The sequence below is a fragment of the Schistocerca serialis genome, chromosome 1, assembly GCF_023864345.2.
Source record: "Schistocerca serialis cubense isolate TAMUIC-IGC-003099 chromosome 1, iqSchSeri2.2, whole genome shotgun sequence".
NCBI classification, from domain to species: domain Eukaryota; kingdom Metazoa; phylum Arthropoda; class Insecta; order Orthoptera; family Acrididae; genus Schistocerca; species Schistocerca serialis.
In genome coordinates this window covers 545,664,481-545,692,426 of record NC_064638.1, presented here as the reverse complement: position 1 = coordinate 545,692,426, position 27,946 = coordinate 545,664,481, and the positions used below count along the sequence as shown (strand labels likewise).

Genomic DNA, 27,946 nt, shown 5'->3' with positions numbered 1-27,946 from the left:
TAAAAAAGGAGAACTATAACAGCTGAAAGAAAGAGAAAACAATTTCTTTCTACTAAAACATTCAAGCAGATCATCTAAACAACCGTGATAGACACTGTGTAACAGCAATTAAACACAGATGACACCATGCTTAACAAATCAAATAAATTTATCATATGTATTTACAATGTCTTACAAAACATATGCAATCAGTAACAAAGAAAAACTAAGCTGACACTAAAATTTCTGTCAGAGATTAGGGCTCAAAAGCTGACTTAATTTAGACTAAAGTGAATTTCATGTATAGCCTTCTATACAATGAGTAAATTTATTATCCTTTTTTTCGCATCAAATAGCAAAAATCCTCTAGTGATCTATTGGTCTTGATCATATGACACATGCAATGAGTACACCTCACACATATAGTTCATAAAAGTTATAGCTTTCACTTATATGTTACACGCAGTGAAAAAATCATTCTCTCTCTCTCTCTCTCTCTCTCTCTCTCTCTCTCTCACACACACACACACACACACACACACACACACACACACACTCATATACTGTGACTGAGATGACACTAATTTTTATGAACATGGGCAAATAGTTGTATGGAAAGAGAGGTAAGGCACAAGAGGAGACAACATGTGGTTCTCAGCAGCAAGAGAAATAAAATCTAGAATAACTGTGGAAACAATCAATGCTACTGATATCACCAAAAAGTAAGTGTGTGTGTGTGTGTGTGTGTGTGTGTGTGTGTGTGTGTGTGTGTGTTTTTACTGACAGCAGAAAAAGAGTGAAATCTCAAAAGCTAGTGTGATTTTATGATTTGTTACATGTGTGTATGCAAGCATCCTTCATCTGTTTGTGAGTAGTCTCCTTTCTTCTTTTTGTTTTTGTTTCTGTCAAAGAATTTTGACTATCACAATAAATCTCTTAATAACTTATAAGAAGAATAAAGCAAAATATCCAACAAAGACCCCTCGCTGTTTTCACAGTAACAGATTTAAAAATATAATGGATATAAAGATGCCAAAGCTGCGGTCCATAGCTGGCCAAATTCATAATAAAAAATAAAAAAAAAAGATGCCAAGAATTTAAGAACCAAAATTTGATGGATTGTACATTGCCCTGTGAAAAGAAAAAAATCCCTCATTTGCAAACATACATGGAAATACTGACAGGAAAGCTGGTTCAATACCTGATTGTTATAGTAGTGTAGAGCTTTTTCTTTTTCTTTTCTTTTTCTTTTTTTTTTTTGGGAGATTGAAGGGGGGGGGGGGGGGGAGGGCTGTGTTTAGTGTTATTCCTCTCTCTTGGCTCAACCATCCTGAGAAAGATTATTTCTCTACATGGATCAATCCTCCTCCTTCCTTTCTTGTCACATAATAATAACTTTTTTAGAAAAATAAAATATTTATTATAGCAAAATGGATTTAGTATTTCGTAATACTTTCACTAGAGCAAGTTTAGTTATTTTATCTGACTTCACATTTTTTTTGTTAGTCTGATAACAGGGACTTAAATTCTGACACCTCCCTTTCGTGATTAGTCTCTTCCTATTGAGCCACTGAGGAAGCTTTGCCAACTTACTAGAAACTTCAACTCACTACTGACCTCTTGCAATTCACTGCAAATTCCACTGAGACAATTCTCAATTGCTGAGACATTAGTGACACTGGGAAAAAGGGCACTGGAGCAGTGAATACAATGCATAAGTGACAACAATGATGTCATCAGAAGTTGCAGTCTTCGCAACATCATTTCTTATAGAATGTCACAAGTGAGCCCATGTGGAGTTCAAAATGGGTGGAGGCAAGGTGGTCTCCTGCTGTAGATAAAGAACCAATGTGTGAGCAATACAATGATGAATCAACTAGGTGATAATTATCCTGAGTTCAGATTCTGATCTGTCATATGAATTTACACTCCTGGCCATTAAAATTGCTACACCATGAAGATGACGTGCTACAGACGCAAAATTTAACTGACAGGAAGAGGATGATGTGATATGCAAATGATTAGCTTTTAAGAGCATTTACACAAGGTTGCCACCGGTGGCGACACCTACAACGTGCTGACATGAGAAAAGTTTCCAACCGATTTCTCATACACAAACAGCAGTTGACCGGCGTTGCTTGGTGAAACATTGTTTTGATGCCTTGTGTAAGGAGGAGGAATGCGGACCATGACGTTTCCAACTTTGATAGAGGTCGGATTGTAGCCTATCGCGATTGCGGTTTATCGTATAGCGACATTGCTGCTCGCGTTTGTCGAGATCCAATGACTGTTAGCAGAATATGGAATTGTTGGGTTCAGGAGGGTAATATGGAATGCCGTGCTGGATCCCAACAGCCTCATATCACTAGCAGTCGAGATGACAGGCATTTTATCCACATGGCTGTAATGGATCGTGCAGCCATGTCTCGATCCCTAAGTCAACAGATGGGGACTTTTAAAAGACAACAACCTTCTGCACGAACAGTTTGAAAACGTTTGCAGCAGCGTGGACTATCAGCTCGGAGACCATGGCTGTCGTTACCCTTGACGCTGCATCACAGACAGGAGTGCCTGTGATGGTGTACTCAACAACAAACCGAATGGCAAAACGTCATTTTTTTGGATGAATCCAGGTTCTGTTGGCAGCATTATGATGATCACATCCGTGTTTGGCGACATCACGGTGAACGCACATTGGAAGTGTGTATTCGTCTTCGCCATACTGGCGTATCACCCGGCGTGATGGTATGGGGTGCCATTGGTTACATGTCTCAGTCACCTCTTGTTCCCATTGACGGCACTTTGAACAGTGAACATTACATTTCAGATGTGTTACGACCCGTGGCTCTACCCTTCATTCAATCCCTGCGAAACCCTACATTTCAGCAGGATAATGCACGACCACATGTTGCCGGTCCTGTATGGGCCTTTCTGGATACAGAAAATGTTCGATTCCTGCCCTGGCCAGCACATTCTCCAGATCTCACACCAATTGAAAATGTCTGGTCAATGGTGGCCAAGCAACTGGCTCATCACAATACGCCAGTTACTACTCTTGATGAACTGTGGTATCATGTTGAAGCTGCATGGACAGCTGTACCTGTACGCGCTATCCAAGCTCTGTTTGACTCAATGCCCAGGTGTATTAAGGCCGTTATTACGACCAGAGGTGGTTGTTCTGGGTACTGGTTTCTCAGGTTCTATGCACCCAAATTGCGTGAAAACGAAATCACACGTCAGTTCTAGTATAATATGTTTGTCCAATGACTACCAGTTTATCATCTGCATTTCTTCTTGGTGTAGCAATTTTAATGGCCAGTAGTGTAATTTTGACTCATGTTTGATACAGCCTACATGGAAACTAAGACTCCTTTCAGGTCTTTCCTTAGTTTGGAAGTATCTCAATTTCTATTTCAGATTTCATATTTATACTCTTCTAGTCTCCTGCTATTGTTACCCTATCTTGTTGTCATTAGCTTTTACTCTAAATCTTTTCTCCATGCTTCAACATGTTTACTCTTCTAGCCATATTTGCAACTGCCCTGATAACATATTGACAGGTAGAACACAATAAAGTATTATGACTGGAGTGTGCTAAAGGGACATATGATAGGTCTCCAATTTAGTGGATAATACTTGTTGAAATCTAAAGCTTTTCACATATGACACTGTTATCTGTGAGTAAGTGGTATCTGATGAAACCTAGGCAATATCCACCCAAGATCATTGTAAAGCATGATTCCAGTAAAAAGATTAGCAACTAGCTTTTAATGCAAAAATATGTAAAGTTTTGCACATTATGAAATCTAAAACTGTAGTACCTATATAGTAATTCACAAGTAACAATGCACAAGGGTGTGATGAAAAATGAATATATAGGTTCAGTGGTAGAGAAAACAAATGGTGTGGTTCAATTTATGTGTAGGAAACCTTACTGGGAAACTGTAGTTTACAAATGAAATGCAAATTACGTTTACAACAAATAATGGAATATTGCTGACGTGTGTGTTATCTGTACAAGCTTGACGCTTTTTTGGGTCACATGAAGGTTTAACAGAAATGCTCAAAATCTCAAGAAAGCTGAAAATGCTCTTCAGCACTCTACATATCACTGTCCTTGAGATTTTAAACAAAAATGTAGACTAATAATAGTTCACAGAGAGGAATCTAGGCATTCGTTATTTCCACAATTATACATATATGGGACAATGAGAAAATTGAATATATTGTTAACTGAAAAGCTTTTTCTACAGCATGATTTATAGTGATTGGACAAAACATAATGTCAAGAATTGGGTGCCAATGCATGAAATACTGCTGTTGCTGTAAACACTTGGTGATGTATATGCTTAGCACCTGTAATATTTCTTTATAAAATAATGCAGTGTTCCATGAAAGAGAAATATACAGATTGCAAGTTTCTCTCTTCTATCTCATAATATTAAATAATGATTTAAGATGAAGTGTTGAGTGACTGATGTGCACATAACAAGTATAGAAAAGTGTAGTTTATGTTGGCATTTCAAACTTCAGCTGCTATTCAGAGCAGGAAGTAGTCAATAGACAAAAACGTGCCATAGCATGAGAAGTGCATTTGTGTATATTGTTGAACTTCCTGTTACACGGCAAAAAAAAAAAAAAAAAAAAAGTAAGTTTGAAAGCCTAACTAGCACTGATCTCCACTTTTTATGTCACCAAGAGTGAATCAACACTCCACTCTAAAGGTAAACAATAGTTCATCTTTTGAATAACTGTTTGTACGCAATCCAGAAAATTTCATGATTTGTAAACTCTATGTCAGCTGATAGGCATATGAATCCTTTTCTTCGAATTTGGTTTTTTCAGTTATTGTATTTCTTCTGTCAAAAAGTGTTCACTTTATATTAACTACATGTTTAATTACATAAATTTATATAAATGCTATTACTTTGCAGACTGCATCATATTACAGAGGGAATTTTCAGATGTGTTAAACATCTTAGATTTACTCTAAAGTCATGTACATCATGACACTGCCATAAAAACCTTCACACATGTGCATTAATTTAAAACACATATACAAATAAAAAGAATTGGTGTCAGAAAGTAATAAATTCGATAAAATGCTAGTTGAAGCTCTACAGTCAATGAAAGTTAGGACTATTGACAGGTCAGCAGCTATACAATAAGACATTATAAAATCACAACCATCTAGAAACAGCAACTGCTTCCTGAGAAAAATTCACCAGGTTTTGTCCCATAAAGTCAACACAGTACTACACACATTATTAGTCTTTTGTGCCTGAGTGACATTCTCTTTCCCTCTTTACACTTTATCAATATTTTCTACTTAATCTTTTACTCCATCCTCTGGTAAATGAGCATTATTTTGTGAAAATTTTATATTTACTAGGGCATTTTTTCATACTGGAGCCACCAGCCTGTTCACAGGAAATCAGTTTCATTTACAGTGTTGCAGAGCAACTGTCATTAATCTGGTAAGTGATATTTAAACAAAAGTGAGGTATGGAGAACATTAAGGCCATAAGGGGGTCTGTTAGCAGAAACTATCTAAACGCTTTACAGAAGTCTGACCTCCTCCCCCTTTCCCTTTCTTTCTCTCTCTTTTCCTACCATGACAACTGATAATTGTCATTATATTTATTCAACATTCTGGAAACCAGTATGAGAAATCAAATAATTTCTGTAATTGCGTTTTACTATATATTCTGTATTTCAGGATGAATGAAACATAGAATGTGATGTATAACTGTTGTATATAGAAGCTGGGCTTCTGGACACTCAGGCACCACACTCACAGATGTACTCTGTGGACCAGGTACACCCCCACTTTACCTTGAGGGATTGTTTGTCATCACAAGATTCACTGTTGAACCTCCTGGAGCTGCCACAGCATCTAGGGGTGTAAGCCATGCCTATTAGTGGCATATAGGTTGGGGTAATCAGTACTGCAGTTGCAGGCATCTATTTGTGTGGTCATGTATGCATGTGACATCAGTCCTGTATTCCTCTGCTGATGATTACCTATGTCACTGGTCAGCCCCTCCATAGTGAGCTATGCTCTGAACTCCAGTCTGATTGCCATCTGTTGGAGTTCTGTTTCCGGCTCTAGACTGCCCGTCAGCCATCTCGAGTCTACACTTTGGACCAAAATGCCTGCCACTGCCACTACCCACCAGGCAGTGCCATCTCAAGCATTTGCCAGGATCATCAGCTGCTGGATATCCATGAAGACCAGACTTGTGTCTTGATGGCCCACAAACTCACAGCCACATGGTACAGTAACACTGATCACCCTTTGCACCTCCCAACTCATCACCACTATTGACAATTGTGGACTTTGTCATAGTTAGCACCTGTTACACACTTTTAAGTTCTACTCAAGTATGGGCTTTCCTATAGAGATTCACTGAGTGTAGTTCACAGTTAATAAAAAAAAGAGTTGTTACTGCAATGTGTGAAATCAGTATCAACCTGTTGCACCACTCAACCAAGTATGTAACGGTGGTGATGAGGATAATGGATTCATGATACTGTGCTCTTCTCTCGTCCACCTTACACTACAGTGGTGTTGAAGCTGTCTCTCCCATTTGTGACTGGCTGCAGTGCCAGCTCTTAGTCTCATCCACTAACTGGCCATTGCCTTCATTCGCACTGAGCCAGGTGCTGCCATGGCATATTGCATTTCACCTGTACAATGCAGCTTTGGCCAGCCTTCTTCCCAAGCATGGCCATGTCCACACAGCACAGGGAACACGAGGCTGCTCTGTAGTGTATTTCAGTGTTTCCTGATGTGACTTCATTCATTTTTGCTGGAGCAAGATTTCATTCTCTCTCTCTTGTTTGTGTGTTTTCAAAAACTTACATTTTCACCTGCTTGCTACTTTGTCTTGATGGTGCAGTATATTCATGTTTACTGTGTTGTGACAGCCAGTACACAAATCTTACTACTGAGTGAGGTGTGCCCGCCCATGCGCTAGACATGGACAGTTGCTTTATTGGGTTCCATGTCTATATTTATTTGTGCAGCAGCATCACTTTTGGTAGGCATTTGTTTTGCAATTGGTATTCACATTTCTCGGTAAATGCAAGTTCTTGGCAAAGTCCTCTCTTCAGCATAGGTCAGAAAGTCCATTCATGTGTTGGTTCAATGTGCAGTCTCTTGATGTTGTTGGTCTGTTTTGATTTCAGTGGTTCCTTGGTGTATTCCTCGTATTTCGTATTTCTGCATGTGTTCAAGTTGCCTTTCTTCTCCGTGTATTCTCGTGTGGGTCTGAATGTTTTCTGTTTACTATGTCTGGAGCTATAGTTTCCATAGGCCCTTCGATTCTGGAGTCAGGAATTTCTGGACCTGCTGCAGATTGTTTCCCCACTCACTCAGGTTCTACAGTCTTTCCCACAGTGTTCAAGTGGGAATGATCAGGACGAATGTTCAGACAGGGTGTCCAGGGGTTGTGTGTGGTAAGCTGGGCCACCTTCCATCAAAGTTGCTTACCATGTTTTAATGCCATGTGGCAATAAGTTGCTTGTTCATGGTGTTCTCTGATGGAAGTCTTCCAGTATTTGCCCAGCCCTTGCTTGTGACACCATCAGATGTTGACCCACTTGTCGCTGACCCTTAGGCATCAGTCCAGTAATCATGACTGGCCCTTCTGTCCTCACTAGACCTGTTGCTGCTGACACCAGCTCTCTCATTGGTTCTATCATGGCTTGCCCTCTGGTCACTGCCAGACCTGTTGTGGCTGCCCCCATGGTCATCCCAGTGGCCAGCTCAACCATCCCCATTGTCACCACTATGGCCATCCCTCCTGGCCCTCTCTACCCTGTAAAGGGATAAAACTATAGGAGAACCTGAAGCACAAGTCTGAGTCCAGAACTGCAATGAGGCCACAACCAGACAGCAGGTGCTGGTCACTGAAATGCATGATAATGTCACGTGTCGTCACACCAAAAGGGCCAGAACCAAGCACAGCCCAGTGGCATGTAATTAACACAGCTTGATTGAACAACTGCAAATTATGCCATACCTTCCAGTCATTGATATGCTCCAGATGCTTCAATATAATCTAAAAACACTGCTGTTATCGTGAAATGACGAGGGGGAAACAGTATTTAACCATGGCTGAACCAGCTTGTCATCATTCAGGCCTGCTGTGATGGTAGACACTGCTGCCAGTCCTTGCTCCACACCACAGCTATAAGAACACACACAAGGCAACCATGTAACTGTCACTGAGTCAGCACACAGGGTCAACACTCCATCGAGTTAGTAGCTCACCTCCCTTTGCCATTGGTCATGACTGTGCCTGCCACCCAGTATGGAATATTACGCGAAGAAGGAAATACTCTTGAATGACTGTACTAACCAGATGGCCTAATTAAGGAATTGTTCATGTTCATGTAAGAGTCATGTTGAACAATCGAATAAAGGACTGTCAATATGTCCACCGCTGGTCTTTCTACCACTTTCCAACATGTCTCCCTGTCTCCCAAACCATCTCCAGACCTTAACAAGCCCACAGGAAGACTCAGATCCATCCTGACATGCAAGAACTGATCATGTTAACTCTAGTTTGCCTGAAGCTATCCCTGTGCTGCAAAACATTGCTCCTGGCCACTGTTGCCACTGCTGCTTCCTCTGCAGCCATACCGTGGCTGGCCAGGTCATCTCCACCGGCGATGCCAATTCTGTTGTGTGTACTTCCAGGCCTTGAGTGACTGCTCAGTGCCTCCTCCCTTGGGTGCTTCACTTCTGTGAGATGGTTGTAGAATCTCTCTTAATCGGGAAGGATTGTAATAAATGTAGGGTTGGGCCACCGACATACTCAGGCACCACGTTTACAGATGTGCTTTGTGGACCGGGTGTGGCCTCTGCTTAACCTTGAGTGGTTGTTTCTTTATAGAAGATTTGCTGGACTGTTTATCATCAAGACTCCTGCATCCACCACGGCATCTGCAGATACAAGCCATGCTGATACATCGTGCGCAAGTCACAGTTAACAGCACTGCAGTTGCAGACACCTATTTGCATTTTTTTTTGGTAATATGTCCACATGACACCACGCCTGTTTTCATATACTGACAAATACTTATGTCACTGGTCAGTCCCTTGACAATGAATTACACTCTGGACTCCAGACTGATAGCCAGCTGCCAGAATTCCATTCTGGGCTCCAGACTGACCTGCCCCCTTGATACTACACTTCAGATGACGACAAGTGTCGCTACCCATCAGACAGTACCGTGTCGTGCCTTTGCCCTGATAATCAGCTGCTGGACATCCATTAGTCACTCCTGAAGACCATACCTGCATCTCAACAACCCATGAGCTCACAGCCATGTGATAAGAATGCTGCTGATCATCCTCTGCATCTCCTAAATCATCACCACTGCAGTGGACTTCATCGTAATGGGCACCTGCTACACATAATCAAGATGGACTTTCATTTAAAAGTAAATGTAGCTCCATCTTTCAATTATGGAGTATGGGACTGCAGCTGGTTGATAAACTGTAAAAATAATATTCTGACATCCATTATTTTGATAGCTTTTTATTTAGGCTACCTGTCCCGACTCCTCAATAGAGTAATCTTCAGGCCCTGTGGCATGAACAACAAAAAGCTTCCATTTGTAAATGTATATAACAGGGAACCAATATTTCTGCATGGTTTTGATAGAAGATTTCACAAGCAATGTGTTCTTTTCACATATGTTACAACACTGTCAAACGAAACACTAAGAACTTTTAATTGTACTAAAGCGTGGAGTTTCTTCATCTAAAGCTGTAATGAATTAGTTCATGATAAATAAATAAAGATATGTTACTGAAATATGTCAATCCAATCACTAACTGTTACACCACTTGGCCAAAGAGATAAAAATAATGTTTGTATTTAACTTTATAGTCTGATTCATGAACAATAGCAATTCTCACAGCTCGAGTCATGGATAGAGACTGCATTGTTGCTAGTTCCAAGGGGCAGTTGTGATATGCACATATACATGCTTTGTGCTGAAAAAAGCATGTATCCTCCACATTATGTCTCTCACTAGCTTATGTAGAATTTGTCCCTTACCATCATCATCAGCAATGACAACTCACAACGAATGGAATAAAAATTCACTAAATAACATGCTACAATCATGTTTAACGCTCACATTGGCAATTCACAGGACAGCACTCAAAACAGTACTGAATGTTCATTGGCTGTTGGAGATTGCATGACGTAGGTGCACAGAACAAGCATAAACTCAACCACCATCATCTGTGACTCCAACTACAGTAGTTGACAAAGAGTTTGTATGGCTACTGTGCACATCATTATATTAATTTGTATAATACAAAGCTGCAATTTGTAAAGTGCAGACCAAATGATATAAAGAAAAATTGAAAGATGTTGTTTGTAAATGTAGATGGCTAAATGACAATGAGAATTCGATCAATAGTAATAGAAATAATTGTGTTTTTGGGACATGTATAATTGCATTTTTAATGTGTCAGTCTTAATTAATTCTTTTGGCTTATTTTTATCTGCTTTCATGTTTTACTTTCATCAATAGTGAAATGAAACAAAAATCAAGTCAGAGATACTGAAACAAACTCACTGTCAACAGAAAAATATATGAACTAGACTCTTAAATTTCTATTAAGATTCAGTGTCATGTACTGCTCTTCAGCAAAATGCTCAACTACAGTAACACTGTTAATCTTTTTTAAAAAATAGGCTTATGTCAAATCATAATAAAATAACATCAAAGCGTGCAATTTCAAAGACCCACATACAAAGAATGAAATATAACAAATTATTTTTATGCAGTTTCTGCTTATGGCACACTATCTATCTTACCTGATCCATAAGAGTTTGTTGATAGCTGGGAGCAAGTCTTGTTTGGGCACAGAATCCTTATCTCTACAAGTAATGATCACCCAAAAGATTAGAAAAAATATATAAATATATACAATGCAGAAATCTTCCAGTTTATGGGACCACCAACATACAATACATGTTACTAAAATGGAAACAATCCTAAATTGTTCATTTTAATGAAAATAAATATCTAGTTTTACCACATTAAAAACACAAATTTTTAATTGTATGTTGTTGGCCATGTAATTTTTATGAAATGATACTACACAAGGCTTCCCTGACATCAAGTGAAACAGAAATCAGAAAGTACTCACTCATATTTGCTGATGAGGAACATCACAGGGAAAGATAGAAGTTAATTGAAACAATAACAGAAAAGAAGAGTTTAAAGTAAGGATGCCGATCATATTCGCTAGTAACATTTCTAAAAAGAGAAATTAGTGCACAATGCTGAGACTGCAATTTACTAAACAAAGCTTGACAATATACATCTTCCAGGTAGATATGAAAGTTGTTCTTCTGCATGTAAATAAGGTAGTGTATTTCCCACACTCTCACTACTAATGTGCTCTTCAATAGATTTCTAAATAAAGGAAATAGCACTGTAACTACTAAATGCTTTTTGTTGCAGCTTGTATGCACATGCTTGGATCATGCTTGTCTGATTTTAATTACTCTGTATATTTAGCATTTTATATTGTACCTGAAGAAAAAAATATGAAAATGAGTTTGAAACTTATCTATCTTATACAATGAACATCTATTATATTGGACACAATGGTTCATTTCTATTGAAAATTAGGGAAAAGTCCTGCTAAAAAAAAAGAAAGCAAGCCCTGGATCATGTGAAGTGAACTGTACACATAAGAAAGTGTAGTTACTTTCCAAACTTTGAAAATAAATTGCTACAAAACTAAAAGCATGTCATATTTTGTTACATTGTAACATCAACATTATTCAGCATCTTACTCTGCACCTTCTACTATTTTGTCCCTCAGTGGATCACTTACTTCAAATTTTCTTTGCAGTCAGATGTACAAATAAGCAAGAACATAATCAGGAACTACAATTTAATTAATAGCTCTAAAATTAGACAGACTGCACAAGATACGCAATCAGTAAGAATTATTATCTGAGTCAGTGAATTTAAAATTATCAATTCATACACATAATTAGGACAAACATGTGTAAATAAATATGTTCCAAGGAATCCAGAAAAAATATCTTTACTCTTCTAGCTCTGCTGATTACATTATCCAACATGCTAATCTTGATTGCCTCCTTTATCACAATGCTTCCTGTTGCATTTTATGGCCACTGGAAAGGGACAGTATTTGTGACCACTAATTTAGTTGGCTCCTTGAGCCCAGTATGATGCTGGTGTTCTTTACATATTTGTTCCACATTTTTACAGTTTGTCTAAGATACACCACATCACATGACACATAGTCTGTTATAATCAGTTATAGAGGTATAACCATCTTTAACACAGAATAGTTGACCATTCATCTCTGTTGGGGGAGGGGGGGGGGGGCATCAATATACATTGGAAACCATGTTTTCCAAGTATCCTTGCATTATTTTCAGAGACTGTGTCAGTAAATGGCATGTATGTCACTCTTGTTTCTCCTTCCTTGGCATCAGTTTCTTTGGAGGTTGCTATTGACTTGTGTCAGCTATGACAGATGTTGACATATTGTGGGAAAATTATAACTATTTCCACTCCAAACTTGGAAATATGGAGATTTCCAGTTCAATTGGGTAACTGTTCAAGTTCACAGAATTTGAGCCTGGAATATCGTCCACAGTTTCTTCACTATTTGAAAGGATGTATTCAGCCTTAGTAAATCTCTCTGTTTGCTTTTCTTTGAAGAATATGTCTAGAATGTATATTTTATTTTTCTCAGAGGATTCCACTCACATGGTTGTTCTAAAATTTCTGGTTCCAGATGGGGAATGTCCTATAAAGGAATTAGTTTTCTCATTCTAATTTCGGCAGTTTCTTTAAAATCATCTAATTAAATTCTGTTTAAAAGTTTTTGTAACCACTCATGAATATCTTTAATTTCTTCATAAGAGAGTGAGAACATAAGGGTGTAATCTGGAACAAGAACCACAAGAGGAAAATGTAAAAAAATTAAGAAAAAGTTAACACGCATTATAGTGAGGGAAAATCACCCAAGATGATTGATATAAATATTGATTTGAAAGGGAATGAAAGTGGAGAGGAAAAGAGAAATACTTTAATTTGAAGTGTGTCATGTGAATTATTCCAAAAATTTCAATCTCATTAATATAGTAGGTATTTTAACCGTTATGAAGAGGATATATACGCAATAAAGAAATTCTTCTTCAAAAACATCAAGACATGAAGCTGTAGAAGGATATTATGTGAACACCATAAATACTGGAGTTGGTGCTCATTACAATAAAAAAATATGTACTTATTTTACCACTTCATTTGTTGCAGATTGTTATAGTAGTCCAAGTGTGACATGTTCAAAGTGTGGTTGACTGCTACAGCTCTTATACGCCAATATGCATGTGGTGCACTTGACTGCTCTAGAAGTTTCATTAACATGCACTTGTTTATCACTTAACTGTTCAGACCTATGTACTAACTGAACTGCAGTGTTTTTGATGGGCACTCTCCACTACTTTTCATTGGTTTTAGACCACACAGATGATCATTCAACTTTGTTGACATGAATTTTTAATCACTTTGATATAATTACTATGAGATAGATATCATCACATTTGATGCTTCACAATAAAGACAGATAAAATAAAAAAAGGGATGTATGATATGCTATGAAACTATCTTTTCTTTTCCTTGCTACAAAATATATTAAAAATGAATCAGTAGTAAATGATATGATATACACTTGTATTATGAGAATTTAAGAGCATATTACAGCTTGCTCTGAGCAGCCAAAGGATTAATGACCCAAATGGCTTTCTCCTCTGTTATTTGCAAGTGTTAGTTTGCTGCAGCAGTGTGGCCACCTGATTACTTTGTAGTTATTATTGATTTGTCATCTGTCAATAGGCTCAATGCCCTTCTTGTCACAACATTTGTGAACATAGTGCCTATAAAGCTGAGACTGACAGCACTCACAAGTAATAACAAAGTTATGTTCTCTACGTAGAAGGATCCTACTCATTAATATACTAGAACTATAATTAGTACAACAAAAACATGAAACACAGAAATATTAACACACAACTGCACACCTAGAATCACCACTGTAGTATAAACACAAGATTACATCCGTTTAAATTTGTTTATTAAGTCAGAACACAATTGTTCTATCTTTTCCCAAAAATACAGTCAAGTGAATATAACTAATGTACTCCATTCTTGAATGAGACGAGGCACTGGCAGAAGTAAACCTGTGAGGACGGGGAGTGAGTTGTGCTTGGGTAGCTCAGATCGTAGAGCACCTGCCCGCGAAAGGTTAATGTCTCGAGTTCGAGTCTCAGTCCGGCACACAGTTTTAATCTGCCAGGAAGTTTCATACTCCATTCTTGTTTGCAATAATAAAAATCTTTTCATAAAAGTTGTCTGGATTGTAAAATGGGTCATATTGCAAAATATATACACATTTTAGACACTATCACAAGTGGCTTTCATCAAAATATGTAATACAATGAACAGTATAGATGAATTTTTTGGGAATAGAATTTGGCCATGAAAGCCTAAACACTTACAATAAAAATTTTGCTAGTAACTATTTCAGCACTAAAATATTTACACTGCATCATTGTTTTAAAATACACAGAAGTGTTCATAATTTACTACTTTTGCCTTTTCTTACCTTCAGAAGGTTCAACTACCACTACAGCTGACAGAAACACATGAAAATAGCAATCAAAGTTTTTGTAACCACAGATTTCTGCTGTAAAGGAGAAAAAAGAAATACGTGGGAAAAGTTGGGAAGGAAAGCAGGTCACTCACAACACAGATTAAGAGGGACCCATGAGGTACAGGAAGTAGGGGAGGCAAAGATAGTACACCATAAATCAATGTTTCTGCAGCAGTTCATTGAAAATGAAGGGGGTCAAATAAGAAATAAAGATTTATATAAAAAAATAAAAGACAATGACTAATGGAAAGAAAAACCAAAAATTGTAGTAAATGATTTGTTTTATTTTCCAGTTTTCTTTTCTCTTTTTCACTACATCTTCCTTTACGTATAAGTCTCTCTCTTCTGTTTCGTATGTTTGAACAATAGTGGCTATAGTGCTCACTGACATACTATCTTCAACTTCCTACTCTCTCTGGCGGATTTTACTTTGTCTTTGCCCCCTTTCCTTCATACACAACATGGGTTTGTCCTTTTCATTCTCTCACAACTATCTCCTCTTTTCTCAACTGAAGAAGGCTTTGAGGTTCAGAAAGCTAGGAGTACTATTTGTATTTACATGTATGTATTTCTATTTGTTGAATTGAGAGTAGCACTTTTTGAATACAACTGGCAGCTTGCCTGTCTCTCTGTGCACTTAACAAATTTCTCTCTTTATGCAATTTACTAATCCATGAAGATAATGTCTATCTGATCTGAGACGGTCAGACAAATGCAACAAAATGTCTGGCAGATGTGATAATCTGATATTTGATTTAAGCCTGATTTTGACACCTGTGCATGTGAGTGTAATGTTACATTGTTCATTTTACTTAAACACCTATTTCAATAGCATGGTGAAAGCACACACACTTACTCTCAGTCAGATTATTAGAAGAACAGTGAAAGAATAGAGACCAGTGTTTCAGAGAGTTAACAAAACTGGATGTAGAAAAAACTTTTCACTAATTAAATACACAAGAGTTTTTTTGATCCCAATGAGAGAATACTACTTCCAAAGGAAAGTATACTTCCAGAGTAAAATTAATGCATTTAAATGTCCAAATACTGATCTAAGCATGCCTTCAATGTTTCCCTCAAACACTTGTTTTACACTGTATTTTCTTTTATTTCTAGCAAAAAATTTTTCTCTTTTTCATTGTGATATGGAAAAATTGTTGCATTAATCTGAATGTAGACCTGTTGAGCTTCTCGGAAGATTACACTTCTTCGTTTCACTTTATGGGAGACGCAGCAAATTTGCTTTCAAATCTTTCATTGATTTATAGTAATAATAATAATAATAATAATAATAATGCATGTGGCTCAATAGCCAAACACAAGTATTTCACATGGATACCAGTTTGGTGATTTGTGAATCCCTAACCCATACCAACTGTCCAACTGGGTAACAGAGATCTACAGTTTAATGTGAATCCAAACCATGGTCCATGGTCCAACTGGGATCTGATCCCATGATTTCTCAGTTTCCAGGCACATCACTAGCTACCAGATCCACCCCTGGTTTATATTATGAAAAAACAAAAGTTATTGTCTACATTGCTATGAATAATTATTAATCACATTTATTATATCTTACTGAAAAAAGTACTGATTCTTATCTATTTTCCTATCTGCCTCTCTAGTCAATGAAACTTCAAAGAAGCATAGCAAAAACTCATCTAGTAACAAGAAGGACTGAGTTTATGATTTACGGGAATGAGAAACTGCATTTCAAACACAAGAAAACTGCAGATTCACAAATATTATATTTCATGACTTATGCTCATTCAAAATATGTGTATTGTTATACAACTTCCAGTTACTATGCAAATAGGACATTTATTTGAAGCTGTGATAACCAAAAATTGAAAGAAAAACATGAGTCCTCACTATGGTACTAATCCTGATATATATAAACTTTACTTTAAAGCAATTTTTGTGAATGTCATGCAAGTTTCATAAAAGATCATCGATGATGTCCACATATAAACACATATCTTACAGTAAATTAATAACATGACTATCTACAATGTTTGATATTTAATATGTTATGATTTTGTTAATTATTACTCAAGATGTATTTTTGTGAAACTCCAGTGAAGTTTCATAAAAGACTGTCGATAACAGCAGAATAACATTTTTCTTTAAGATGAGAAGGTGAATTTTGTAGAATATGACACTGTGTGTGTGTGTGTGTGTGTATGTGTAAGAGAGAGAGAGAGAGAGAGAGAGAGTGCGAGAGTGTGTGTGTGTGTGTGTGTGTGTGTGTGTGTGTGTGTGTGTGTGTGTGAGAGAGAGAGAGAGAGAGAGAGAGAGAGAGAGAGAGAGAGAGAGAGTGGGGCTGCAATCTTCATGTTAGTAGCTGGACTCCACATATAGACAAGGATCTGTTTCATTATTTTATAGTCCAGTTCCCTTATTTCAACTACATTGCCTACAGATAATACAAATGAATAAATGTAACTCAGAATATTGTTGTTAGGCAGTGGAAGACACCTTGGACTTAAAACTGTCTAATGGTATCATACAATGCAGGCTTTCAAAGCTACTACTTGAATTCTAGGTGGTTTTTGTTTTATGGGCATTAAGCCATGGTACAAAGCATATTTCTCTGTCTAATATTTCACCTACCATTGCTGGAGATGTCATCAGGGTGTGACATTCACCTGCTTTATTTCTTCGTTGCTAGTCCTGCATTATTATACTGGCTGAAAAATGGGGGGTGGAAGTTCAACACTGAATACTGTAAATGATGTAGCTGACAGTTGCACAATTGCGTTCCACAGTTCTTTACTTTCACTGTTCACAACACCCTCAATATTACACAATTATATGGCAGTTCACTATTGGTAAATGTTGATAAGTTTCATTAATAGGTCCCAGGTAACATCAGCATACTGCTACAATACTTTGCTGTTGAACATCTATGAGCAGTAAAAACCTAACCACACAGTTCAAAGTTTTTGTAGAATAATATGGTACATGTGACACTATTTTTCAAACAAATTAAACAGACATTGTCATTAATTGTTCTAACACAAGGCCTATTTGTGTTACACTTATTCCACTGTTAAGTTGATGCTTTGTTGTGAACCATGCCTGAAAATTGGTCGTGGACAGACTGTCCTGGGACCAAAGTCAGTCCTTTATATATTCTCATAATAATAGGCACTGAAACTATACATTGTTCGATGTTTAAGTTACAGGAATTACAATTAAAACATAATTCATTCAATTAACTGAATACATCGAAAAATTCCTTCTTTTTAACAGTTCTTTCTACTGTAAAGGTTAGGCCAAATTATTTGTTTGAATAATGAAGTTAACAATTTATACAAAAAATACTTTTGACAAACTTGGTAATTATTTTGGAATTAATTAAGGGCTGGGTTTGCTAATATGTTTCCAAATAGAGCCAAATAAAAAACTTGAAGAATCCTAGTAGCTCTTCTTCCAAATGTTTATTATTAGTAAAGAATTTACATTTGGTTATAAGTCAACAATAGAATCTAAGTCACGAAATAATTACTGATTTCACCCTTTAACAAAAGATGGTAACTAGGAATTGTCAAAATAAATTACGAAATTAATTACATACACAAAACTAAGCACAAAATTAGACCTGGTGCTATATCCCTTAAGGCTGAGGGCCGACCTTTCAATTTTTTGGAAATGCTGATCATGCTCATGCATGTTAATGGTAATTAGGCAAAAATGAAAATAAAATGAATTTTTGGGGGCATACGGCAAAACAAGAGAGGAAGTAAAGAGATCCCAGCTTGCTTCGTTGCAAGGGGCTAGACAGACTCAGATAATAGTTTCAAACTTCAGCATGCTCAGGAAGCCAAACTGTTTACGTGCAGTCACACAACAGTTGTTTCATGACCTTATCAAGTAACTGCCCGAGATTGTGTAGTTGTCCAACAAATGTTATGGAATTTGTAGCAGAAAAGAGTTGGTGCTCTTTGCTCTTTTAGCACTACTGTAAGGTCCACAACTTATCTAATTTCAATCCTTCTTCTTTTCTATTTCAATCTCTATAGCATCTAATAATGTCTCCAGCATTGGGAGACAAAAATTTTTTCAGAGAAATATGTCCACAGCCCAATGTGCATGAAACAAATATCACCAATGTCCAAAATGAGATCCACAGGAACTAGTACAGAAGTATTTATATAGCTGTAGCAAAAAAGTAGGTCATGAATGCTTAACACCAACCATATTAGTGTGAGAACTCTGAAAATATTTTACTTTCTATTGACAATATAACAAAAAAACATACCAATGTTGTTATAAACTGATTTCTAAATGCCTTGTATTTATTCACAATTGACTATTTATCTGATGAAGTAGCTGGAACATTTACTTCAAACAATCTAACACATATTTTCTTAATCTAATTTCAGCCTTACCCTTCTGCTTAAAATTCATTCTGTTGATACTAGTTGGAATTTGTCATGATATACTGATACTCATAGGACGATTTCAGTTAATGCACACATTTATTTATTTGTTTTCAAGGACTTCAATGCTGCTTATCAGAATTTTCTACAATGTAACAAGTTGATGCGTTTTAAACTAACTAGATACATGATCAAATATGTTTAATACAACTGAATCATCACCAAGTCAGAACTATATAGAGTGTCCCAGGAGGAATAGGCAATATTCAGGGATATGACGGGAATGCTCACTTGAAACAAGAAACTTCATATGGGCATAAGCCCTATTAGAATGGTTTCTGATATAGAACACATTTAATGTACAATTTTTTTTTTTTTGGGCTAATGGCATCCTGTAAAATGTTAAGTGATATTAACATATCACACGACCATTTAATACTCTGTTCACTACATTAAGGACAACACTTTCACTTTCACTTGATCCACTGCAATTAATTTCCAAAAGCATACTAACACATGTCTCACCATTGCCTATTACAGGATATGTTGAGATGCATGCATCATCATGCTTTTGGAAATAAACTGCAATGGAACACATAAAAGGGAAAGTGAATTCCTTAATGTACTGAACAGAGTATTAAATGGAATTTTAGTATGTTAAATAATATTAACATTTAACAGGAAGCCACAAGCCTGAAAAAAAATGTACATAAAATGTGTACTACTTCGGGAACCATTTGGAACAAGGCATATGACCACACAAAATTTTCTGCTTCAAATAAGCATTACTGTCATATTCCTGAATACTGACCATTCCTCCAGGGACACCAAATATATACCCACTTCAGACTGTTATGTGAAGATACACATACAAAATTGTCGAGCCCTGCTGAAGTGTTCTGCACTGATTTTTAGCACAGTATTTAAGCTCAGTGAGTTATGTAGTTTAAAACAATTATAAGTGAAAATGTCAGTAACTTTGAAATTAAACACAATTTAAATAGAATTATATGATCCAGCTTGACCTGCAGAAAATTAACAGACATCTCTCACTCACCATCAGTATCATCTGAATCACAGTCCAAGGGTTGGTAGCCAAGAATCTCAGAGTCCTCTGTTTGACAGTTGTTAAATGCACAAGCAAACAAAACAAGAGAAAAGTAAATTACATGCATCGAAAAAAAATATTTTTAATTTTTGACATAGAAAAAGCTACTGCAATACAGAAAGTGAAAGGAGGGGGCAATATAACTAGAAAAAAAGGAGTGGAGAGAAAGTGCAAAGCATGAGGAGGACAGGGTAGCAAGGCAGAGGGAAGCTGTTGAGGGTACAGGACAAGATGAGAGTTTATAATAAATGGTTGTGGGAACAAGATGTGAGAGTGCAGATGGGGTAAAGATGGATGGATGAGCACACGGAAAGGAGAGGGCAAAGTAATGAAGAAATGAAAGGGGGCCAAATGTGGAAGAGATAGTGGGAAGGTGTGGGTGAAGAGAAGGGGTAATGATGGAGAGATGAGTAGGTGAAAAGAAATCAGAAAAAATGCAGAGAAAGTAGAGGAGAGGAGTAATGCAAAGGGTGTAGTAGACAATTAAAGTTGTGGGGGAGAAGCATAAAAGATGGAGAAACTAAGAGGGTAAAGATAGGTTACAAGATTAGAAGAGAGAGTAAAAAGATGCTGTGGAAATGAAAAATGATAGTGGGGACAGGGGAAAAGGTGGCAGGGACAAGAGGTAAGGAAAGTTGAAGTAGAGGATTTGGGGGCTAGACAGGGGAAGGTGAAGTGTGGAAACAGCTGAAAGAGAGAAAGGGCATACAGAGGAAGTGAACTATAATATTATTGCAAATAAATTAAACATAACAGCTCCCAGAAAATTAAAACAGTAAGCCATAAAGTGTCAAAATTTACACAGAAATGCATTTGTGCAAATGTGTGTGTGCTCTCAAGGACACACATTTGTTTGTGGAAAAACAAATGCACACACAGATTGCGAGAAGTCACTGGAAACAGTTGCTACATTCAGCTTCTCAAGTATCTGCAGACACACAGTGAGCTGCAGACATATGAAATTAAAATATTGCTCTATTAACTTTGTTACAGAGCATAAAACATGCATCAAAATAAAGTATCAAATAAAAAACTAAGACATCTATATCAGCAATAAAAATGCCAAACTGAAGTACAATAGCAAGATTGCATGTGCACCTCCAATTATACTTAATTATAGCTCCCCAATTACAAGACTGGAAAACTCTTGTGCTTAAATTAAATAACTAAAACAACTTCTGCTATGCGCTTTACATGGTATTATAAGAGTATGGCTCCAATTTTTGGCATTTCTCAGAAGCATATGATATTTTGGAATTTAGAAGCAACAACTGTAGTGTACCTCTGTAATATATGTGCAATCACACTTTTTCCTAGTTTTAATAGAAATATAAATAGTATCTGGCTTGAAAAGTGGAAAAACCTTACTATATTACTCTCATGAGTAAACTTGCATTCCTATATTAAGCAGCCAGCAATTAGCTAACTGCTGAAAAGATCTACTTGATGGGGGAAATAAAACATGCACTATACCAATGAACACTTACTGTAAACCATAAACTTAAATGTAGATGTTTGAAAATGCCTAAATAGCTATTCAGACTTGTGTTAATTCATCATAATCACTCCCATAACACTACTTTGATCACCATCTGACATTATTCATTTATAGCTGTATGGTATAAGAAATATGGGAGGCAGAGAGTTGGCAAACACTCACCTGAAAGGTGTAGTATAACAGAATAACAGAGACAATATAATATTTCTGTTTCCTGACATCCTCTTTGTGGATTCAACATGAGGTTGTATGCTTTAAAGTTATTGTACAAGAAAATATGTTAATTTATAACTTTCATTTTAATAATGTATGGGAAGTTAAACATAAAAGAACACACAGTACTGAAACTGATTAAGGACACACCAGAAAGTAGTTTTGACAGATGATCGAGCACGTGAAAAATTAAAAGAATGTTTATAAGTTTATAGTCTTGTGTGACTACCATGAAAATAAATTAGAAAACTGAAATAACAGAGATAAAAGAAAGATAAGAAAAACTCAGTGGTATGGAAAAAGTTATTTAGTGCAGATGTCTGTTAAGAACAGCTGAGAACATTCATAGAGATGTGTACATGACTGGCACTCTGAAACAGAATCACACAGTAGGTTTCCTTGGAAGTAAACCTTCTCTAAAAATATTTTATCTTAAACATTGGCTCCACTTAGAATTCATTGTTTTCAACATTGAACAGTTACGGCTCCATCACACAATACAGATACTTTAAATCTGATACAATGAAAGTGAGTGGTTGCTGGGTTCATGCTGTATCATAATGAAAACATATTTTTTCATTTGTAAGAGTTTTCAATCAGTTCAGTTTTTATCTTTCCCTGACAATTACGATTTCAATGTAACACTGAATCACATTGTAGAACAGTTTCATTTCAATTACCATTTCTGTATAAAGAGTTTTTCAGACTGAACAGAAGTAACTTTCTATAAACAAAGAAGAATTCATCAGAGTTCAGTGAAGTCTTATGACATGTACAGGAGTGAAGAACAAAGAGTTTTATGTGTGGGGACCAACACATATTTTTTCAAGGAATAACTTTTGCCCAAGATGGCATCAATTAGAAGACTTAGCAATAATAAAACCAACAATACAGTGTGTAAACTTTTAGATGGCAGACCTCTCCCTAGTCCTGAATCGGCAGAAGTCGGTCAACGTCGGGAGGCTTCGGTAGGCACGCAGTTTCGACTGCTGCCAACATTACGTAGCTGACTGTGTTGTACAAGGTAGACATTGTCGTCTGCTTCGTTATTGTTTTGCACTGTACTGTCCTGTGTGTTTTATTGTGCAGTTGTGCTAAACATTATCAAAATGAGTGAAGAGGCAGTTGCTGGCCCATCTCGGGAGTCGCCAACAACCACTACCGGTAGGCTTGCGGTTAGAAGGAAACCAGTATTACGTTGCGATGCTCGCAAAATTATATTGTGTGCGATTGAATGCTGTGAAAGGGAAAGGGAGCAGAAAAAATTGCTTCACCCCTTTTACAAATCTTCAGCGAGAGATGCTACATGCACAGGACAAAGCATGCATAGCATTGGAAGATTCAAACAGTTTCATTGCAATCGGATGAATTGTTTGTGAGCGCATAGTAGACAAACATATTATATATATATAGATTTTAATGTACCTGACGGTTTCAGTTTCGTTTACAAACAACATTTAAAGCGAGTTTTACTTCCAAGCCTTTCGTCTGCTTTCGTGTAAGCATGACACGCAATTTGTAGTGCCAGCACTGCAACTGGTGGGTGTGCCTTGTCCCCCCTCCCAATGGCTCCTCTCCCCTCGCCAGCCAATGCTTGCTTCCTCCTCTCCCTGCACTCCCCTCACAACTCTGCCATCTTACAGTTAACACACTGTACTTGCCAATTTTGAAGAAAAAGATGACACATTAAAATATTACTGCTGAAATAACAAAATATACTCAGTGAATAAAACTGAGAGAGTTTTAATGTTCTTGTTATTATTATGATGCAAATGGTTACAGGGTTGCATTGTCATTAGAGACAGTGATTTCATAAGAGTGATAAAGGAAGTGGGCTTTGTCCTTGTTTAAGTAACCATTTAAACATTAACCTCAAATGATTTTAGGGAAATAATTGAAAACCCTGATAAGGATGGCTGGATGGTGATTTGAACCTCTGGCCTCACATGTTCTTGGTCGCAGTTAAGCAAATAATAAAATACTCAAAATATTATATTAGAATATTTTACATTCCTGCAGTTATTTATGAATAATATTTCCACACTTCATTTAAAGGAGATTTGAATATGCATAATATGGGAATATAACATTTGGTGAACTTTTATTTCAACCATCCCAATGGCAATAAAAATATTTGGCACTTGAATTATAGCAGTGTCTGTGATGCCACCTACCATGTATTTTCTTTTATTACTCAAGGGCTATGTGTATGTGGTTGCTGCTAATGTCTGCACTTATCCACAACATCGCTTTCAAAGCATCATGAAGATGTTACTGGTTCAGTCTTGCCTTAGGCATATTCTTTCCAATGAATTTTTGTTAGTATAGACAAATATCTCATAACAATTATATAAAGTAATTGGATCAATAAAAAATGTACTCACCAAGTGGCGGCAGGAGAACACTGATATAAAAAAAGATTCTACATATGCAATCCAGTAAGTCTCCCAGGACCCCTCTAACCCTTTTCCTAAAGCTCTCCAGTCATTTTCCTTCACTCTCCTTCCTTTCCCTTCAACCATTCTGCTGTAAGAAGGAGCCACTAGCTCCAAAAGCTTGCATATGTAATTTTTTTTTTTTTTTTTTTTTTTTTTTTTTTTTTTTTTAAGATGGGTTTTCTCCTGCTGCTGCTTGGTGAGTAGATTTTTTATCCATCCAATTAAACTATATTGTCAAAAATGGATTATTTTCATGGTCATAACATTTGTAGATACTTGAGAATCTTCGTCATTATACATACTCATCATACTTAGAGGTAGCTCTTTGATGACAAACAACTTTTTTATCACAAAATATAAATATATTTGTCTAAGCCAATTTACTAACCATATGTACCCAAAACATTTAGTCAGCTTGGCAACTATATGAGGCAAGGGCAGAGGGGAGAAGCTGGGGAGGAGGGAGAGGGGATGCCACATCCTTCAAATTAGCCAGTCAAACTGGATTACAATTATAGGCAACACATTGTAAATCAAATGTAGCTCAATCTATAATTCATTTGTACACAAATAGTTTTTATCCTTGTCTGTTATATATTGAGATGTTTGTTGCCTTTTGCTTTTCTTTCAATGAACAATGGTGCCATGTCATTTTCATAAGAAGCAGAACTACAAATCTGAATGTAGACACTATATCAGATGATGGCTGTTATTAATAAGATATTACCAAACAAGCATACTCTAATGAGAATACTAAATGTCATTTTACAACTAAACTATCATGTGGTGTTGCTCCCTATGCCATTTAAGACAGTGCCTAGAATTTACAAATATGATGTGCTGCATATGGGCAACAGATCAGACAAGTCTACATTCTTTGTGCCAAACCATCAATTTGCTAGAATCTACTGATACTGGTACTAATACAGAGAGGCAACTCTGGCAAAGAAAAACTACTAATACATCAGAAAAATTAAAATGTCTGAAAAATGTCTGAAATCACTGAGAGTTGCTGATCTCATCAACTGTGGACTTGGAAGCAAAAGAGTAAGATACATAGCATAATAGTTTCAAATCAGAATTATATATTTTTGTGTAGACAGCTAACTGTGAGAACATGTTTGTTTCATTTGACAAAGGTATAGTCTAGTAGAGTCCTCATTGTTACAAATTATCAGTTTCCAAAGATTGCAAATAGCCTGCTCTAGTCCAACACGAGCTTCAACTAAGGTCATAAACAAAGAGTGCAAGGCTATGATGCTATTGCACTGTGGGTCAGAAAATATTTGATACTTTTACATTACAATTTTGTGAAGTTCTAAAACTGGTGTACAAATGACTGGCAATGGGACATATGGCAAATGATACTCTACAACTCTAAAATTACATCTCCTTGTTTATTTATGCAGGTGTAGGCACACAATTTGCCTTCTTATGATCCAAGAAACTCACCAGTACGATTAGAGATACTAGCACGCTTCAGCTGACTTCGTACATTTCTTGAATTTTCCAAACTCTTTTTATCTGTTAATGATTTATTTAGGGAGCCTGTAGTAACAAAACAGAAAGTATCTAGAAACAAAAATACAGATATTATGAAGCTGCAGTTTGTTCTGTTTACATCAACAAATTACCACTTGGAATGTGTCCAAGAAATTAATGGTAATGGTCAAACAAGAAGATGAATGTGCTTACAACATAACATTTTATTGCTTTGATTGCCTGAATATCATATCTTGAAGGTTCACTACCATTTTAACACCATTGTATGGTCAAAAAGATTTTTACAATCAAATTACATGCAGCAAATATCATAACATTCAACTATCAGTATTCAGAACACTTGCTGCTTACTTTTTTTTAACAAAAGTTATTAGAGAGTAGTATGTTGAGGCACTTTATGAATTTAAGGATATCTGTGTTATGAATTTCTTCTGACATCAGCAAAATCAAATAAGAAAAGTTTGCATTCTGAGTCACGATATTTAAAACTAATGTGTAAGATCATGAGGTTAGTTTACTGATTACACAAATATACATGGAATTATTGCACCATGAAACAACAGCAAAAGATGGATGTCTGTTAAAAGAATTTTGATTGATCATGAGGTAATGTATACAGCATATGCTGAAATTCACGACTACAGAAGTCAAGAAATGCATACAGTCTACAGGAGATGAATCAAAGCAAACAGTAGTAGACAACTGATACTACACATTCACTCTCCTTCACACAATGTGTCTTGCCAATGAAGGCGAATCTCAAGGATGAAAATGCATAAACAAAAGTAAGCAGCTTTTATAAACTATATCTGTGTTCAATTCTGACTAATGAACTAGTGATTAGGTGGACAGCAAACTGATCAACATTATATGGTGTCCCATTATCTGGGCCATCCCAAACATTCTTTTGTTGGCTTTCTTGTAAATTTTTGTCATTACAAAGGTATCAAGAGCAGTAGATCTTTTTTTAAATAGCATCCTATATGTTTTATTGGGAAATCTACTTCCTCTCCTCAAGAACTGTTCAAAAATGTATCACAGTTTACCATTCCTATAAACATGACAGTATCAAAAACATGCCACAAAATTAACTTTTTGTCTCCTGTACTAACACAGTTACATCTACATCCATACTCTGCAAACCACTGTTAATTGCATGGCTCAAGGTATTTCCCATTATAACTGTTATTAGGGTTTCCTCACATTCCCATATGGAGCACTGGAAGAATCATTGTTTAAACACCTCTATAAAGACTGTCCTTTACATCCCTATAGGTTTTTCCATATATTCCTAGATTCGTCATTTAAAAATGGTTCTCAAAAATTTGTGAGGAGGCTGTTGTGGAATAGTTTGTGTCTATCTTAAATCATCTGCCTGTTCGGTTTCTTCAGCATCTCCATGACATTCTCCCATGGGTCAGCTAAACCTATGACCACTCCCACTGCCGTTCTCTGTAAATGTTGAATATCCACTGTTAGTCCTGTCACACACATAGGCAATATCAATATTTCAGGCTGAGTCAGGCAAGTGTCTTCAGACAGTTTCCTTTCTAGACTGATGCATTTCCCCTGTATTCAATAAACAAAGAAAAGTCTGCCACCTGCTTTACCTATGACTCAGGCAGAGCAATTTTTTTCAGGCCGTTCTTCATTGCAGATTACTGCATCACTTGTAAAACATCTGAGGTGTGTGCAGTTCTCTCAGAATGTGAAAGGAGGAGCATCTGTCACAACAAAACATGAGTAGCAACAAATACATATGCAAAACATTTTGTCATACCAAAATCATTTAAAATCAAGGCAGGTGTTATCTCGCTGATAAAATTCACATTTACATCATTTGGTGTATGAATGACAAGGTATCAGTTGAGGACACTACATGGATGGTCCTTCAAAACTGTATAATGTAAAATTAAGGTAACAACAAAAATGAACAAAAAGTGTCTAATTTAGGCCACATTTTGTTAAATCAATTACAACCTAAAATACATTCTCTTTTTACAGTTTTTCAATAAACAAAACCCACCAATGATGACACAGAGGTACTAAAATATGTTTGGATAACAAGAAGAAACAATGTTTTGCATA

General features: G+C 36.6%; 1 protein-coding gene across 16 annotated transcripts in view; it reads right to left on the bottom strand.

Annotated features, from left to right (window-relative positions):
* Window positions 1-27,946, bottom strand: part of LOC126475204 (calcium/calmodulin-dependent protein kinase type II alpha chain) — a 1,005,993-nt gene that overhangs the window by 68,799 nt on the left and 909,248 nt on the right. For 4 of the 16 annotated variants that reach the window (XM_050102867.1, XM_050102911.1, XM_050102929.1 and 1 more), the window contains 2 exons: window positions 20,156-20,212; window positions 10,827-10,889 (listed from right to left, as the gene is read on the bottom strand). The exons of 4 other annotated variants lie outside the window; for them this stretch is intronic. In XM_050102867.1, the coding sequence (XP_049958824.1) occupies window positions 10,827-10,889; window positions 20,156-20,212 (120 nt within the window). Of the gene's footprint in view, window positions 1-10,826; window positions 10,890-20,155; window positions 20,213-25,807; window positions 25,904-27,946 lie in introns of all 16 variants that reach the window. 8 more of the 16 variants (XM_050102894.1, XM_050102938.1, XM_050102974.1 and 5 more) reach the window with 3 other exon arrangements.